Raw genomic sequence first — 17848 nt, 5'->3', positions numbered from 1 at the left:
TTCTTAGCATAATGTGAGAATATCGGTGGTAATAAACTTCACTGTGGCTAAATCTTAAACCATTCAGCCGATAAATGTACATGCTGGTTTATGTACATGCTGGTTTCATTTTGCACAATTAATGTTTCATTGAACACATATGTAGTTGAGGTGGTATACATTTATTGTGCTGCAGCAGAGAAACTTAAAATACTGAAGAGTATCTCTTGTTCTTGTTGGTTTTACAGTTGTCATCACCCAGGGTTGATATACCACCCCCCACCCCCTTTATTAGATGTGGCTGTACCCCATTTGTTTTTGTTTTCATCTATTTTTACTACACGAACAATACATCTGCACGTCACAACTATTCAGGACTTAGGGGGCACCCGGCTTTCTTCCAACATGGCTCCGTTCACCCTCCCACCGTCACAGGATCTGGCACCATCCCTGGCTCCTCTGGGACAGGGTACTGGCCCATGTCATTAGAGACAGATTGCGGTCCTCATAGGGCGGATAACGGAGATAAGTTACACACTCAAAACGTGTGCCTCTTAGCAGGCATGATTTCCTGTGAGAGAAGGTATCAAAGCTGTAGCGTCCATGGTAGGAGCCCATTCCACTGGCACCTGTAAAAAAAAAGTGCCAAGAGAATTTATATATCATAGGTAAAATTATCCCACCACTATGTTCAGTTTAATTTGCACTCTGCTGCCACTGATTTACCAACTCCTCCAAAAGGCAGAGCCACCATCAGACTTTGCAGGACGCTGTCATTGGAGCAAAAGCTTCCACTAGAGGTCTCACTCATTAGCCTTGAGATGACCTGCATTGTCAGAAAGGCCAACACGTGATCAGAATGCACATCAGCTGCACCAGGCTTGTATAATGAATACAGAGTGTCTTAACTTGAGTCTGTCACATACTTTGCTGTTGCTGGAATATGCATACACACAGAGGGGTTTCTCTTGCTTGTTAATGAAGGCAATTGCTTCATCCACATTGTTCACAGTCAGAACAGGAAGGACTGGGCCAGAAATGTCCTGTTGCATAATGGGATCTGATTCTACTACCTCTGTCAAGATTGTTGGAGCTTCAGACATAATAAAGAAGTTAATAACAATATAAAACTTAATGCATATGACACAGTTAGCTGTCTTTCATTGAATCCCACACAGAAGACGCTTACCAATATATTTTTCTGCTTCAATCACTTGCCCACCCACAGCCACCTTGCCTGATCTCCACAGCATTTCTCTCGTACGGTTGAAGACTTCTAGATTGACCATGCGGCCGTAACTGCGGGATTCTCTGGGATCAGAACCGTAGAACTGCATCAGGCAGCACTTCAGGGCCTGCACCAGCCGTACTTGGACATCAGTGTGGCAAAGGATGTAGTCAGGAGCCACCAAGCTCTGTCCAACATTGTGAAAACGTGCCCAGGTGATGCGCTGTGCGGTGGTGGCAATGTCACAGTGTTGGTCCACATAACACGGGTTCTTGCCTCCCAAAATCAGTGTAATGGGTGTGAGTGTGCGAGCTGCAGCCTGAGCAATTCTGCTTCCCTCCTCCCTGTTGCCTACGGATTGAGAGACATCTTTAAGAATAATTCAATAAATAATCCCAAAATGGTTTTATAGCCGAGGTTATCTTTACCTGTAAAGAAGACATGGTCAAATTTAAGTTCCACAACTTCAGGCAAGTCATGTGTGCCTGCAAGAATCACATGGAAGCATTCCTTGAGGAAAACAAGAATTTTAGATCATTATATTTTAATGTAGCACTGTAGGTCCTTACTGTCAATCAATACACAATCCTGAAAGTAAGAATCATTATGGTTTCATTAGCTTAGAATGAGCACTTAATGTCTGCATAGGGACCAGAGTCCTGCATCCAGTTGGGCAACTTAGGTGCCTTTTTTGCGGGGTACTTGGTGGGTGCCTTGCAAAAAAGGTGATTTGCGCTTGGTATTTTGTCTCAATTTTATTTTGCCGGCTCAGTTCTGGTACAAATAATAACACAGGTCAGATCACTGGTGTCGGATGATGTATTAAAATAAAATGAGAAGAAGAATAAATTTATATTTTAACACTTTAAACCTGCTGCTGATGTGTGTCGGCTCTGTCTTTTGCGCCAACCAGAATATGAAAGCATCTTACCTTCATTTTAAAATATCTTAGTTTCACATATATTTTCTGGGGGTTTGCACTTTCTGGTCAGGCTGAAGATCTTCTGTCATCAGGTTAGGTTGGGTTGCGGAATTAATTGGTAATTTGTGATGATGGTGAAGTGGTGTGTTATTGGTCTTTGCATTTCTAGTTTAGCAGTGTGTCTTGAAAATTTGAACTGCTGTCCTCTTTCACAGAGCCCATCTCCTGGGAGAAGTTTGCAGAAGGGCTTTCTTTGTTAAGGTTAGATAAATATGTATCTTTGTTTGGATTAGAATGAATAATTATGTGGCTGAAAGGCCTCCAGGCAAACCTCTCCCATATGCCATATCATGTGCCAAAGCCCACCATGTTGCACCACCATGTTTCTAAAGTAGTCCTGATTGGACAAACCAAACACTTGTTCTAGGGAGGAATTTTCAAGGTTTTTTTTTTTTTTTTTTTTTACATCATCTAAAGGCCACAGTATTCTCTCTACACGTCCAGAAATGGAGGATCGAGGGGAAGGGGTATTCAGTTGGTTGCAATCTGCAACCTCTCCACTAGATGCCACACTTTGTCGAGAGCAGTTTCATACAAATGAGTCATTAAGGCCCGAAATGAGTAGATATAGCAATTAGTCAGCCTCTCAATATTTGAGTGAAAAAAAAGTCAGCTTTTGTGATACTTCTATACTAAAAAGGTTTGTTGAAACAAAATGATAATCATCCATCCTCACTGCTGTGTAATTACTCACATTGTCCAAGTAAAAGGGGATGAGACGATGAAGAAGCTCTGCTGTGTGAGTGGTGTACTCATGGGGGCTGATGATTGCACAGTTTCCTATCCAAAGTAATGACATATAATCAGTAAGCTTGTGTGAGGATAAATAAGACCAGAATTAAATTGATTAAATGAGTGTCTTGAGTCTCTGCACCTGCTGCGATGACCCCTACCAGCGGCACCAGACATGTTTGGACAGGACTGCACCAGGTCGCCATGATGAACACCACCCCCAGTGGCTCACTGACCATCAGACACTCATCCAACGTGGTGGACTAAACCAATCAGATGAGCTCAAAAATAGGTTACAAGTGACACAGAACCATTATGAGTGAAAAAGGGCAGAGTTTATTAGTGTGCAGGTTGACTAACAGAAAGAAATGGACCTCAGCCAAATTCATTCTTACAAAAAGGGCAAGGCAAGTTTTAATCTGCTTTGGTGGGTCCAGCACAATACTTTTCTTTGTTGCAGTGAGACAGAATAAGCTCTCCAGAAAGGTTGTGTAAACCCTGAATAATCCCAATATTATTATGAAGATGTTATTGAATAACAGGGGGCAATAGTCTCACCAGGTTTCTTTCCACATGCTGAGGCTGCATCCACTTCTTAAGGTTGTTGATAGCATGAAGTGCCTCATTCTTGACAAGAATCAGTTCTGACACAACTGTCTCAAACCTTGGCTGGTTAAAACAGAGAGAAATCACCAATCAGACCATTATGTCAGTTCTCATTACAAGCACAGCCATTGTAGGTGACCACTTCACTCCTCACCTTATGAAGGTCCCTTCCAAGAGTATCCACAAAGTCACACTCATGTTCCTCCAGCATCCGCACCACAGCCTCCAGCTGAGCCAGTCTGAAGCCCTCCTTGAGGGTGCGTCCAGCTTGAAAAGCAACTCTTGCCCTCTTCAGCAGATCTTCACACTCCAGAGGGTATGTCCTCAAACAGGGCTCCCCCAGCCTGGTCCTGAAACAGCAACCATGTCACCAGTTTTTAACACCATAAGACAATAAAAAGACATCCTTGATCCATAGCTTAAACCGTCTGTACCTTCTGCATGTTAAGCGGCCATTCCTTTGACAAGCATAGCATGCCCTTATTTTTCCACTCATGTTTATTCTCCACTGCTGGACCTTTTCTGAGTGGCGTTAGTGTGCAGTTAAGCCAATGCACCAGCTATGTAAAAGCCCCACTGGCAGGGAGAATAGTGAAAATCCTAACAAGTCCAGCCAATCAGGTGATGTAGGCTACACAAACTAAGGCTAGAGTCACTGCAGCCATTCCAAGGCACTGGTGGCGGGGTGGGGGGTTTCTCTCAAATGCCCCTGATAGTTTAGGTTTTTCGCCTAAAGAAATTTAATATATTTAGGTAAGTGTTTTTTTCTTCTGTCAGTGTTGGAGATCCTGGATTTACAATTAGAGCACCCCAAATGATTATGGCATAGATTCAAATGTAGCAGATCTGTCAGCTAAACATTCATTCTGTGAACTTTACACTCGAGAGCAGTATCACAAAAATAGGTTTCAAGATTAGTGATGCTGTTGAAATGCCCAATCCCCTACCCAACTATGTTATGTAACATTTTGAATCATGCTTTTTATTGTGTTCTTAAGAACAATATGTCAAAACCATGGCAATCAGAGTAACTTGTTCATATAATAACACAAGAAAATAGTTAGATATATTAAATGAATTGATGAAAAACAAGGAAGAAAGAATATATGATTAAATACATACATTTCCAGTCATGTCATGTCATGTAATTTAAAAATGGTAGCCTTACAGAAGACAATTTTTGCCTCTTTTTAGGAGGCAGGTGTGAATCCTCAACATAAATATATGTAGTGATATAGTTTCAGAATGATGAAGACAGTCGGAGAACAATTAACTATAAAACAAGATATAGGCTCTACAGGAGGATTTATTTCCCTTGGCAGCTGTAATGTTTTTTTCCAATTGATGTGCAGATTTTTAGGCATGCTATCATCTCAAACAGCTTGAAAAAAGTGTGCCATAAATGGGGGGAAAAATCTGCAAGGGGGAGCATGACCCCGACCCCCTTAGGTTTGGGCTGAGCCCTGAATACTTACAGGCTCAGCTCCTGAGAGGTATGTCATCAATGGACAGAACTTACACACATTAAAACATTAAGATCACATGTTGTCTTATCACCAAACATGTACATAGTGTAAATTAAAATATAACATTACCTTCGCAGCGCTTTGAACCATCGGGCTGGAGAAGGGCTTGGTGGACTGCTCATGGTTATTGTGCAGGTTCCTCCTGTTCACCTTTCATGAAGAGACGCGCAGTGCAGGGACGGAGCACAATGAGACTTGCGCATTTACACCATAATCCGCCATGCACACTATTCAGGAAAACAAGAAACTGTGGTGTAATGAAATCCCACAGCCTGTTAAGGTTTAAAACAAAGCTTGCTGTCAATCATCAGCCTGTCACTGCTTCAGTCCCATGCTCAGATCCACTGTGGTGTTGCTCCAGACTCAGCAGGTGTTTGCAATAAACCAATTAATTCAATGTAAAGAGCTGAAACACTGTCAGTCAGTGCTTTAAGAAGGAAAAACACTGATTTGAAGAGATGCTTTAAAGAAATGATTTATATTATACTGGTGTACATGAGTTAACATTACAGGGGGAAAAGTATCTTACACATGGACAAATCTTACATCTGTTTTAACAACAACACGCTCCATACTGTAGTGCAGCCAGTCTCAAAGACACTGTAAAAAGAGATGAAAACTTTCACAGGAATGGTGGAAACATTTCCAGAATTGTTTTTATTATTTTTTTGTACTAAAAGAGCGGATAGTCAAAGGTCAGCATCAGCAGTCCACTGGTACACTTAAAGTCTAGCCTACTCTTGACATCATTTTTAAACAGATGAGCGACCTCATCACGAGACAGACAAGCTTGTGAGGTATCTTTCATCTCTCGCGCACACCAACACAGACTCGGGTGTAAAGCAAGTCGTGCGCATCCATTCGCAGTGTTTCCACTTGTTGCTGGAACAGATTAAAAGGTGGAGAATGGAGCAAGATCCTCATGACTGATTTGTCAGATCTGAAAATATTTTAATCTCATTAGTTTACTGCGGGTAAATTTAGTACAACCGGTGTTATATATAATTATAATCACTTTTTTTGTTGTTTTCACACAATTTAACGGCCATGACGATACCAGTTAGAAACATGGCAATAATGACCAGTATTTTCTATAGCTTGTGTTACTTATTAACAAGTATCCATACTCATTCATGACAAGAAAACATTTTTTGCATAATAAAGAACTTAGTAAAGATTTGATAGTTTCTTTGAAAGCTGCAGTCCTCTTTCTGGTAAACTTCCTTAACTTTATGATGTAATGAAACCCTGTGTAAAGTTAGGCTGATAAGGTGACATTCACCCTCGTGTCCCTTCTCCCTCCACCAACAGCCACAAACAGCAGAAAGGTGTGCAACATTTCCATCCAAGGGAACATCAAATCAAGCACAGTCACATTTGGTTGACGAACCAGTCCATGACATCATGTTGAGAGGTTTTCAAACCTCTAATTCTTTTTCGACATGGCTTAAAACGTCCACAGAGCTCAGAGGGCATTGCAGTGAAACCCTCCTCGGTCGTTGCTGTTGTTGTAGTAGAGTGTTTGGGTTTCAGACTTTTTTTTGTTAGTCGGAGCAGAGAATAAGTCCAGGTACGTAGCCCCCATATCTATGGCTTGTTTCCGATACACGTGGTTATTGGTTACTATTGGAGTACTGTCAGACATGTGAGAGCAGGGGGGGTGGTGTTATATGAGGCACTGAGCGTTATTCAAAGGTGTAGTGAGAAATCTTAAGTTTCACTAGTATTAAGTACAAAGACTTACACCATCATTAGCTTTACTCGTTTTTTCAGAGTGTAGGTCAAGCACAGATGTGTGAACAGCGGAGTCTCCTTTACTAGACGGATATAAATAGTGCCCAAACAATTTCAGCTTCTTTTTTACTCAAAAGGTAAATGTTACACCACGGACATCTTTTCTAAATCAAACTGCAGGATTCTGCTGCTTCACCAAAACTGAAGCAGGAGTTCCATTTTCAATGCTAAAAATCAGAGGGCCAACATCTCTCTCAGGTGACTGCAGTGTCTTGTAGTGGGGACACATGTAGTGCGGTCAAAATGATTTTCCTTGAAATGGGACGTAATGTAATCAACACAAGATCGCTGCTGTGAGCCGCTCCTTCTCCACGAAGGCTGAACACAGACATTGATTTGTCTTCCATTTATGAAAGATGCATTATGTTCAGCAAAACATTTTAAGACTCATCCAATATCAGCTAAAAGTTGCTTGGGTAATGGAGTCCAAGCTTGTACGTGTATTAACAATGCTTGGTTCCACTTGAGTGAGTCGACCACGTGTCTAATGGCTTGCATTGCATCTGTATTGCTTTCCAGTTCGTTTAAAATGGGAGCGTTAGAGCCGAGCGTGATTCTGTTAAGCCTGAGAAACAGAGATCTAGCCACTGTGTATCCGTCTTTCATCAAGTTAAATACATGACATATTGAATTTTGAGAGTGGCAAAGGGAGATGCTAAAAATTGGATTGTGCTGCAGAGACAGCATCCCCTTTGATGTGAGGGAGTGGACTGAAGTAGAGCAGAGCTCATCCAGTTTGAAAAAGAGACAAAAGGAGAGTTTGTAGGTCCTTCATGACACCCCCTTTTGTTTATGTGATGGCCTGTTGACTTGACAGGCTCCAGTCCGTGTAAGCCGAACCTCTTGCTCGGCTCAAGCTGCTTAACACAACCCTCTTGTGAAGATTGTCTTGGTGCAACACAGTTAGGAGAGCTCAAAGCCTGTGTTCATACTGATAGCATAGCGCAGCTTGTCGCGCAAGATGCTCTTCTTGCTGTAATTGGGCAACTTGAGCAGGTTGAAGCACGTTGACGAAGTGGGAAGTCGACCACCAGGCTCCTTCTTGCGGATAGTGAAAAAGCCCCTAAGAACACTGCCGAGGGTGTCTCCGGTGTCCTGGACAAAGGAAATACTCTGTTAGTACAAACAGACCCACACTAGCACTCGTCAGCCCCTGTCTGCTTTTTGTCAGTCAATTTACCACGTTGAATCCCTTTGATAAACAGTTTAGCTGCACGAGAAAGTTTAAGTGCACAAGAAAAGAAACAGAAGTGAGGAAAGCAAACAAACAGCCAAAGTCAAGAGATGAGACCGAAATAAACTTGTTGTAGAAGGTAAAAAAATTTTTTTTAAGCAATTAAGCTCTTTCTCAGAAACGACTCAGAATTATTTGTGTTATTTTCGCCAGTGTTCAGTAGATATCCTTTGTTCTTTAACACCAGGTTGTGCTAATGTGTTAACTAGCGTCTTGAATACGTCCTGTTGGTCTTTCGGATTCCCTTTTTCAATGAAGAGTACAGACCACCACCCTCTGCTGTTATGGAGAGTTATATCCTCACATACAGGTGCAGAACATACGTGTGAGTTGGTCATTGGCTGTTGTCTTTGTGGTGTGTTCAACTTTTTGGCCAAGACACAGGCGACATGGGGTGACACAACTATCGGCCTTTGTCGCCACTATTTCTTTGATGTCAGTTTGGCGTGTCTGGCCCTTTAGATGCATCAATATCCTCATTTTTTATTCTTACCTGATCATCTGAAACTTCCACACAACGGATGGAGAAAGGTGGTTTGAGGTAGGCAAAACCTAGAAGAGGCGGTCTGGAGCAGCTGGTAACAAACTGTGGAAACAAACACAAAGAATACACGAGATGACAGAAAGCCATTTGGTGTAAAAATTAGCTGCTTTTGGCTGTGACAGTTACAGTAGACAGAACCAAAATAACAATTTACTTTAAGGAACATAGCCCTCTCTTCAGCAGTGAAGTCACTGGACAGGATGTCCCACAGCCAGATGATAACACGATGGCTGCTGTGAAAACCTCCATAGTAGACCGTGTGTTTCCTGAGAAAGAGAAGAAGACAAGGATGAGCATCTCTGTGCACAGGGAGCATAGATGAAGGAAAAGGGCCGTTGCATCTCTAATTAAGTGTTTTGGTTGAGGGGAAAATTCCTGCTAGATTTGGGACACATTTACTGAAGAAGCATTACAGTGAGTAAAACTGTTGCAGTGGCACAGCAAGAATAGAAGAAGAATTGTCTGCTAATTAAATATGTCTGAAATGTCACATACTTGAGGTCATCGAGATCAATCTCAGCATTATCTCCCGAGACAAGACGCTGAACCTCAGGCGTGGAGAACATGTGCAGCCACTCTGGGTTAATGATGCTGCGGAAGCCCCGAATGAAAGCCGCCGTTTGCTCCTTAATCTGCGTGTGCATCCGGAAGTGAGCCATGAGGTGGATGTAGCTGATCCTGCGGGGCATTGTGTTAGGTCACAGTTAGAAAATGATTTCTGTTAAGTAGACAACCATCAGAAAAAGGACATTTAAAGAGGGTCAGTGCCATTGAATATGAATTTACATACTTGTTTTCATTGGTGACTGGCATGGTTTTGCCCCCGGGTATCAACTCATGACAGACAAGCTATACAGAAAGGGGAAAAGTAGCTTTGAATTTGTGAATTTCATGTATTTAACTATTATATCTTTCACACTTTCCGTTCTTACCTGCCCCATAACATCCTCATCATAGGATAACGTCAGTCCTAGATCTCCTACATCTCCATCATAGCGCTGAAAAAATATAAAACAAAATGAAAGATGTGAGAGAATAAAATGGGATAAATTACTGAAAAACAAACTGTCCAAGTGTAATCCCACCCGACCTTGATGGAAGTGAGGTTCTTATAAAACTCAGAGTCCAGCGAGGGCAGCTCATCAATGGAGCTGTAGAAAGTGCTGTGGTGGTGACCCAAGACTTGACTGAGGAAGAACGAGGCAAAAGGGACGTCCACAACAATGCCCTGAGCATACAGAAATCATAATTACACATTCACTGAAATCACCTAAAACAGTGTTCAGAGGGAGATTAACAATAAGGGCATGTTTTCAGAAGACATACCTCATATATGGCTTTCCCGAGCATCTTCCCCACAAACTCAAACAGCTGCAGATGGTTCTCATGGATGTAAGAGGTGGGTGAAGGATACAGCCTTTCGTTTCCACTTGTAGTCTACAGAAAATAAAAATTATATCACACAAAATCGTAAAATCAATATCAGCGGCAGTGTTGTGAAGAAAAAAATGGCTTTCTATCTGCCTTACTTACTTTGAACAGGTTGAGAGCAGGATTGAACACTTTCTTAATGATCTCCTCTAGAAACTCTTTGAACACACCATCCTGATCAATTCCAGCCTCGTCTACTCCCAGATCATTGACAAACTTCACACGAATTACGCCTTTTATGGAATTTGCCGGCAATCTGCGGAGCTGGTCGTATCCATCCTTAGGACAGGGAAACGGGTTATGAACAACTGACGTATACATTTATGCTCTCTTTAAAAAAAGATCTATCAGATCTGTTGACTCCTTACCTCCAGCATCCGTGAGCGACGAATGGTTATGTGGGTGACATGAGGTGAAGCTGAGCTTGTTTCCACCAGTCCTAAACTTTCTTTTTCTTTTGTAACAATGTTTCTGAACAGCAGCACCCTCTGAAATGAGAGGGAAAGAAATTACACAACTGAAAAGGAAATGACACTGTCTTAAAGGGACAGTTCACCCCAAAATCAAAAATACATATTTTCCCTCTTACCTATAGTGCTATTTATCAATCTAGATTGTTTTGGTGTGAGTTGCAGAGTGTTATAGATATCAGCTGTAGAGATGTCTGCCTTCTCTTGAATGTAATGGAGCTAGATGGCACTCAGCTTGTGGCATTCAAAGCGCCAAATCATGACCCGGTTACTCAAGATAATCCACAGCACTTGTTGTGAGCAGTTTCATGTCAGAACTATTTTCTGTCTACAGAACTACACCTGCCAAACTTATCAATGTGCAGAGGGCAGTGCACATCTACTCATGGACAAGAGCCTCATTAATTAATTAATGGCGTCCTCCTTGGCTGAGCTGTAATGTTGTAATACTCAGCAGTGCTAGGTGAGCTAGCAATTGATATCTTCAATACTTGGAAATTCACACCAAAACCATCTTGATTCATAAATAGCACTACAGGTAAGAGGAAAGTGAAATGTGTATCCTTTATCCTTCATATGGATCCTTCTTACTCACATTTTTATGTGGGATGACATGTGGGATGTACTGCAGTAAAAGCTGAGCTCTTTTCTTGCCTTTCTCCAGCTCTTGAAACAACAGGCTGGGCTTCAGGTCCCTGAACGCAACACACAAAGATGTAAAGATGAACTTTAAAATGAAATCACAAAGCAAAAACAGAGGGCCGATGTGTTTAGGATATTAACAGCAATTAAGTGTTTGTATTTACTTGCGAAGCCAGTGGTCATCAGGGGTGAATCTTCGCCTGCAGTCGCGTTCATAAAGCACCATCAACCAGCCATGAACACTGTGGAACAACTCCAGTTTCTCTCCTTTAGCGTTTTCTATGAAATACAAAACAGCTTTATCAGTAAAAGTGTATCTGTTCAATCAGTTCATCATCATTTGTGTCAAGTTTCAGTCACGCACGCACCTAATATGCCATCCCATATCATCTTGTACACAAATGTGTTCAGAAATGAGGAGATAGTGATGAGTTCCTCTATCTTGAAAGATGTTTGTTCTTCATAGACTTCAATGTCATCTAGAATTCTGTAACACACAAACAGTGTGTCATAATATGTTGCTGCTACATTGGGCATCCTATGCACATGAAGGTAACGAAAAAATTTCAGTAAAATTACGTGATGAGGTGCCGTGAGCAGTCACAAAAGAGCATGAGCATAGCCAGGAGCTGCTTGGACTCTTCAGTGTCATTGTTTAGACACTCCATGAAGAGTTTGAGGCCTCCCTGTGGACCGAGCTCACAGATAAAGGCCCAGAGTTTAGGCAAAAGGTCATCAAGATGTGTCAGACCTGCAGATAATGCACAGTGAAATACTCAGTGGTAAACTTTTCAGTATGTCTCCAAAATACTGTGTGTTTGTATGACATAAAAAAGTAAGATTCTGGTACTGACCGGTGAGTATCTGGAGTCGTATCTGTGTTAGCGTAGACAGAGCAGTCTGGTAGAGCACACAGATGCTGCACACCTTCTGAACTTCAGCTGAGTCGACTCGCTTCCCTCCGACAGGTTTCAGGATGTTCCGTACTGAAGCCGACTTCTGAAATGCCCGCTTGAAGAGGTCTGTCAAAAACACAGACACAACACCAGGGATGCAGAGAAGAACCTTCAAGGACAGAGTGTGCTTATCTTGAAAGGTTGGAATAGCTTTGTTTATAACTCACTCTTCACTGGTAGATTGTTTTGTGATGTGCTAGGCTGCGGGGGCGGGGGAGTGGGCTCCTGACTCTCCAGCTTTTTAGACAGGACGTCACTGAAGAGAGTCCGAATGACAGAAACACCCCACAGGTACTGAAGCTGTTTAGTGACCAGCGGCATCGACTCATTTAGACTGCAGGAAACAGGAAAGAGGAGGAGGCAGAGGCGAGATGAAGTCAAGTCACATATCTGGCATTCGCTTTTTAACAAAGTAAAAGTGAGACACTACTTAAAGGAATATTTCCCAACATATCAGTGTATATCAATGTCTCACCGCATGTTACGTTGAATTTGGAGAGAAAATTTGGGTCTTCTCGCATGCTTCCAGTGAATAAGAAATCCAAAAAAGGAGAATTTCTTGATGAACTAACAACAACAAAACTATATCAAACAAGTTGTGTGAGAGTTTACAAACTCTAACACAACTCAAGCAGTATAAATTAAGTCTCATTTATCCAATCATATGCCCAGTATTTCCCAAACACCTGCATTGTTGCTAAAACCTTTCTATTCAAAACCCTTCTACATAAACTCACACAAGGACCAGTAGTGCACCTCAGCAACTCAATGGATTGCACAAGCAGAGTTCAAACTTGTGCACTTACCAATGCACCTGAGTTTTCCTCATAGATTTAACGTAACACATGGAAAGTAATTAATATTCAAATGGTCGTTTTGTGGTTTGAGTATTCCTTTAAATAAAAGTCAATCTGTAATTTGCAGAAAGTACAAACACAGTTATGCTTTAAACACGTACAACACATAATGTCTCGACAGACCACCAAAAAAGCACTTTCCCAGGAGAAAGCAGGCAGTCTGAGTATGCCTATCAAGGGATCTCTGTGTGTTCTTTGTCTTTACAGCACAACTGTCTTTTTTGTGCTATATAACACATTAAAATGTTAACTTTTGTATTTAAAGAGCCTCACACCTTTCCTCTCTTTATATATTCTGGGTCTCCTGGAAACCCATTTTCTGTGCAGTTTTCTTGTGAATATTTGGATCCATTCAAGCGAATATAAAGTATTTCACTGACCCGTAGTCTACAGTCTGGGAGAACCAGCCCAGGACAGGGTGCCAGTGGGTAAGGTTGGATTTCTTTTGGGACACATATCTCTGGCAATAGGACAGCATGTCTGTCAGGTCCTTCACAAAATGGTTGGCCTCCTCTTCAAGGACTTTCTCATTCAGGTAGCCCAAATGAATCAGGTTGCCTATCAAACATGAGAAAAATGCAGTCACAACAGTACAATCAATAGTCCACAGAACACAAAATCATTCTCTCATCCATCCACAACAAGATCGCATCCATGAAGCACATATTTATCTGAAATACTATACCAAGTAAGCAGAGAGTGTGGCTCCCCTCGAGACACACACAGATGTCCAAACACTGTTCTTCTCGGCTGAGAAACAGAATGAACTTCCGAAGCAGGTCATGCGTCTGGATGGATGCCATACACTGTTAAGACATTAGGAGATTTTATAACCTACTCTCTTATTGTTCAGATTATTACATACAGTACTGCTTTGCAACAACACATGATATGTGACAGGGCCTTTACCTCTGGGGTAAGCACACTGAGGTGAGATACGACAGCTGGGACTGACATGATGTGAAGGAGGAAGGATCTTAGCAGGTTATCCGAAAAGTGAGCAGCAACGACTGGCCTGAAAAATATTTGATTTAGTCAAAAGGACAGCCTGCAAATAAAACCACAAAACACAAAGCTAACTGGATATAACATGTCTCCACCACTCCATGTATTAAAACTGGAGTATTATCTTATTTTTGAACAGCAGTTACATCCATCAAATAAGCAGCACACAGCTCACCGTAATGACAAAGAGAAGATAGCTGTTAGAGTGCCTTTGGAGAGAGACGGTTTAGAACGAGCCAAGCCATTGGTCAGCAAGATCTATACAAGAGAAGTGATGTATAATGTGTATTTATATTACTGGCACTGAGGAAGAAAATATGTGTCACACTACTTCACTGAATCTCATGATAAGACTGAAAAGTACGAGCTGTAATACTGAACCTGAAGTATTGAATAGAATCCCTTTTGATTCAGATGGCCCATTATATTTTCACAAATCCTTGTCAAAGCAGGTCTGAGAGCTTCTGTTAAAATAATGAGAGGAAGGTGTTGTGTTTTTTGGCAGAAAGCATGTCCTGCAAAAACAAATTGGATGTTTATAATAATAACAATGCCACCTTGGCCAGAGACTCACCCTTCCCTCTGACTATCCGCCAGGTTGAAGTGTCCGTGAAGGTCACCAGCATGGTGAGGTACAGCGTTACCAATTTATTGTCCTGAAGTATGTCAGGCTGCATATGACAAAACAGTGATACATACAATTAAAGTCATACAATGAATATCAAAACACATTTCCCAGCGTCAAATCAAGACTAACCTTTAAATTTTTAAGTAGTTGACAGCAAGTCCATAGCACGTCTTTTATCTGTTTGAGCCAGGGGATGGTGAGGTCTTTGGAGAGAGCCAAGGAAACATACCAGACCTGAGGGCCAAATGTGAGAACAGTCACTCAGACAAAAATCCCATTTAAAAATTGTTTGATACGTACATGGTCTAAGCATATGCACACTCACTTTAGAGTCATTTTCAACCTCCATGCTGGCAAGGATTGCACGACAGAGCTTCTCGAACCTCTGTGTAATGTACAAAATTACACTCATTTGAGTCACAAAGTAAGCATTAACAGGTTCTTATCATTGATCCACCATAACGTTATGCTGTTACTTGTTTTGCCCACTCACTTATTTCTGTACATACTCCTCATTAATGCACATTTGTGTCTACGTGTATATGTATACATGTGTGTCAGTATGTGTTTGCTTGTTTTATGTATTGCATAATTTGTGTGGATGTGTATGGGTGTGTGTATGTATTGTATGTGTGTTATGTTATGGTACTTGTTTGGGGGACTTAGCACGCCAATGATGAGTCTGGTTTGGTGGCCAGGGGAAGTTTTACCCATGACTACTTGACCCCCAGATATGTATCTGCAGGGTGTTGTCATATGTTGTGTATGTTATTTGTCTTAATTAAAAAAAGGATTAACAGGTAACCGAAACAACATTATTATGATGACAGTGAACTAACTTATGCTACTTAAAGATGCTCACTAAAGATTGCTATTACATATTTGCCTAAACAGGATAGCTGGCAACTCACCATCTTATCCTCTGGGCGATATACAAATAGTAATTTCCGAGCTATTTTGAAAATTGAAAGTGCATTTCTTTTTGTTGTCCCAGTTTCAGAGGCTTGAAAATAGTCATCAACCTCTTTCCTGATGAGACACAGACAAAAATTGACATAAGGATACATGAACATGAAACCAAATATTTGCTATTTTACTAACAATGTTCTTTTTTTTAAAAAAAAAATACTTTGTTTACTTAGTTTTCGGTTTTACAATGCCAAAATATATTGAAAGGACAAACAAAACAATACAAAGTAAAGTGGAACACAAAGAGAACAAAATGAAAAGGGTGCCAGACAGTATACAAAAATATGTAAATCATCTTCCAAAGATGTTGTCAAAATAGTATCATCTCAGGATAAAGGTAATGTAACACTCATGTAGCCAAGCAGGGTCCTTGTGGATGCCACTGTGCAAAGAAAGGCCCCCGAATCCATTCAGATCTATGCAGTCTTTCCACTTGTATAATACATAACATGTCCTTGAGCCAATGTGCATAGCAGAATAGAGTGGTAGACTTACACATGAGGAGAATAAGTCTTTTAGCAACCACCATTCTTAAGTGTAGAGCAAACTGCATGTCGTACAGCAGCTCAAAAGCCTCCACAGAGCAACCAAAGATGGCAATGTCGTGGTTGGGCTGAATGTCTCTGGAATAAGCTTTTAAAAGCCACTGAAACTGCAGTCCAAAAGCTGTGCTAGTGATCCTTCAGCAGAGCCGCACTTGTCACATTCGAGAGACACTGATGGGAAGATGTGGTTCAGCTTTGTCTTGGGGTAATGGTAAAGGATTAATCAAAATTGACAACATAAACATCATAAATGGGTATTTCCTGATTGAAACACAAGGAACCTATAAATATGGGAACCTTAAATTCTTGTTGGGATGTTTTGCAGTGTATGTAAATAACATCAGCTGACAGGAAGTAAAGAAGGATTGCCTTGCAATACCATAACAGTACAAAGTTCGTGAGTTAATTGAACAACAATGAAGCCAAGACACTGAAGACCTAAAGAAACTGAAGTAGTACAACAGTTCACAAACTTTGATAGTTGCTTCATGGAATCTGGAAGGAGCAAGAGATTTTCAAGAAACGGATGGGTCTTGAAATGTGGGCACCTTTCGTTAAGGTAGTTCCTAACATGATTATTAATAATGTTGGTGGCACACATATTAAGCTCAATGCTCTTCAAATTACAGGTGACTAGTAAATCTGCAATAAATAAAAGTAGAGACTACCGTATTTGCTTCTGGAGTCGGCAGCGACAGAGAAATCTTCTGACCAGGGCTTGGATGTGGATTGCTGCTTTCTCCTTGTCCTTCTGTCCTTTCCTTTCCTCCCTGGCCTGCCTGGCTTTGTCCAGGAACTCGGACTTGGAGCTTTGAGGTACACTAAACATCGTGCACCCTGGAAAAGAAGACTCATTTATACATTGATCATCCGCATGCTTGTATCGAGTACATTTTGACAGTGGGTGCAGATCACATATCTGCGCTTTATGAACACTGTGACTGTGATAACACAGCATTCCGACAACTGCATATTATCACACTGTTGTGAGTGAACTCACCTGTGATATTGCTCAAACGAAGATTTTGTCTGGCCTTCAGGCTCACCTGGCGCTATACCTCCTCAGTCATTTGGGTGTCCTTGAGATCCAAGCGGGAGGAAAGCCAAACAAAAGGTGAAGACTAACTTGCCATCTCTGGAGCAGCGGGCGACACAGGAAAGATGGAGCTGGGATAGTTAGCACACAGGGCTAGTTCGCCGCTGGTCGACTTGTACTGTCTCACGGATAATCTTTTCACACTCATTTAGCTATATTTGTCTTCATTGCGGGGTTAGGTTTGATCCTGTGTCAGTGACAGCCTCAAAAACACCACCAACATACCGTTTCGAAATGTAAACAATGAGAGGAGATCCGTACATTGACTGCAGCCATTAATCCCCTGTGTCGCACTAAATGATTCCGGGTAGTGTTTGTCCAAATATATAATTTGTTTTATGAGAGTTTTTTATCGACAGCAGGCCCCATATATGCCAAACTGTCTTCAATCTGTTGTAACAACAGCGATTTTTTATTTCTGCTGGCGGATAAAGCTGTCGTCCTGTGTGTAGGGTGGGTGGCGAGGGGGGGACTGTTATCACTGTTACTCCTTCAGCAGCGGAAATGTGCAGGCGGCTAATGAAATTAAAGCTATGTTCTTCAATATGTGAAATAAAAGTAGTAGGACAAAAAGTTGGTTGAAGTGAAGAGCTGAATTATCACTCATGTCTCATTTCACCCCAT

The 17848-nt window shown here is 41.4% G+C and overlaps 2 protein-coding genes across 3 annotated transcripts; both read right to left on the bottom strand.

Annotated features, from left to right (window-relative positions):
- Positions 1-34: 34 nt before the first annotated feature.
- On the bottom strand, positions 35-5357 carry aldh3b2 (aldehyde dehydrogenase 3 family, member B2). Of its 2 annotated transcripts, none has more exons than XM_049578098.1 (10): positions 5123-5357; positions 3682-3877; positions 3480-3590; positions 3064-3184; positions 2884-2969; positions 1636-1717; positions 1169-1558; positions 906-1072; positions 706-805; positions 35-608 (listed from the first exon to the last, which is right to left on the bottom strand). In XM_049578098.1, the coding sequence occupies exons 1-10, from the start codon at positions 5173-5175 to the stop codon at positions 409-411; spliced, it is 1506 nt and encodes a 501-aa protein (XP_049434055.1). In that variant the 5' UTR covers positions 5176-5357; the 3' UTR covers positions 35-408. The 2 variants fall into 2 exon arrangements, with proteins under 2 accessions (XP_049434055.1, XP_049434054.1); XM_049578097.1 differs by lacking the exon at positions 5123-5357 and adding an exon at positions 3962-4044.
- Positions 5358-5691: 334 nt separating this feature from the next.
- On the bottom strand, positions 5692-17685 carry ube3b (ubiquitin protein ligase E3B). Its single transcript, XM_049578096.1, has 27 exons — positions 17129-17685; positions 16797-16965; positions 15526-15643; positions 14940-14999; positions 14744-14848; positions 14561-14657; positions 14368-14450; positions 14162-14244; positions 13891-13996; positions 13667-13787; positions 13362-13539; positions 12292-12458; positions 12023-12190; positions 11748-11919; positions 11537-11655; positions 11333-11447; positions 11122-11221; positions 10425-10544; positions 10159-10335; positions 9952-10062; positions 9716-9853; positions 9558-9623; positions 9416-9474; positions 9121-9303; positions 8780-8891; positions 8575-8667; positions 5692-7942 (listed from the first exon to the last, which is right to left on the bottom strand). Exons 2-27 carry the CDS (start codon positions 16955-16957, stop codon positions 7751-7753), a joined length of 3204 nt encoding a protein of 1067 aa, XP_049434053.1. The 5' UTR covers positions 16958-16965; positions 17129-17685; the 3' UTR covers positions 5692-7750.
- Between the last annotated feature and the right edge of the window lie 163 nt (positions 17686-17848).

This window comes from Epinephelus fuscoguttatus, linkage group LG6 (genome assembly GCF_011397635.1).
Source record: "Epinephelus fuscoguttatus linkage group LG6, E.fuscoguttatus.final_Chr_v1".
Lineage (NCBI taxonomy): Eukaryota > Metazoa > Chordata > Actinopteri > Perciformes > Serranidae > Epinephelus > Epinephelus fuscoguttatus.
The sequence above is the reverse complement of the archived record's forward strand: the minus strand, read 5'-3'. Positions and strand labels throughout refer to the sequence as shown.

Excerpts from the sequence above, each read along its gene's own strand:
- aldh3b2 (XM_049578097.1), bottom strand. The coding sequence starts at position 4,023 with ATGAGTGGAAAAATAAGGGCATGCTATGCTTGTCAAAGGAATGGCCGC. Across the intron at positions 3,878-3,961 it reads GGCCGCTTAACATGCAGAAG|GACCAGGCTGGGGGAGCCCT; the intron begins GTACAGACGGTT and ends TTGCTGTTTCAG. Across the intron at positions 3,591-3,681 it reads TTGGAAGGGACCTTCATAAG|CCAAGGTTTGAGACAGTTGT; the intron begins GTGAGGAGTGAA and ends TGTTTTAACCAG.
- ube3b (XM_049578096.1), bottom strand. The coding sequence starts at position 16,957 with ATGTTTAGTGTACCTCAAAGCTCCAAGTCCGAGTTCCTGGACAAAGCC. Across the intron at positions 14,451-14,560 it reads GCGGATAGTCAGAGGGAAGG|AAGCTCTCAGACCTGCTTTG; the intron begins GTGAGTCTCTGG and ends TTATTTTAACAG. Across the intron at positions 11,222-11,332 it reads GATGACCACTGGCTTCGCAA|GGACCTGAAGCCCAGCCTGT; the intron begins GTAAATACAAAC and ends TGTTGCGTTCAG.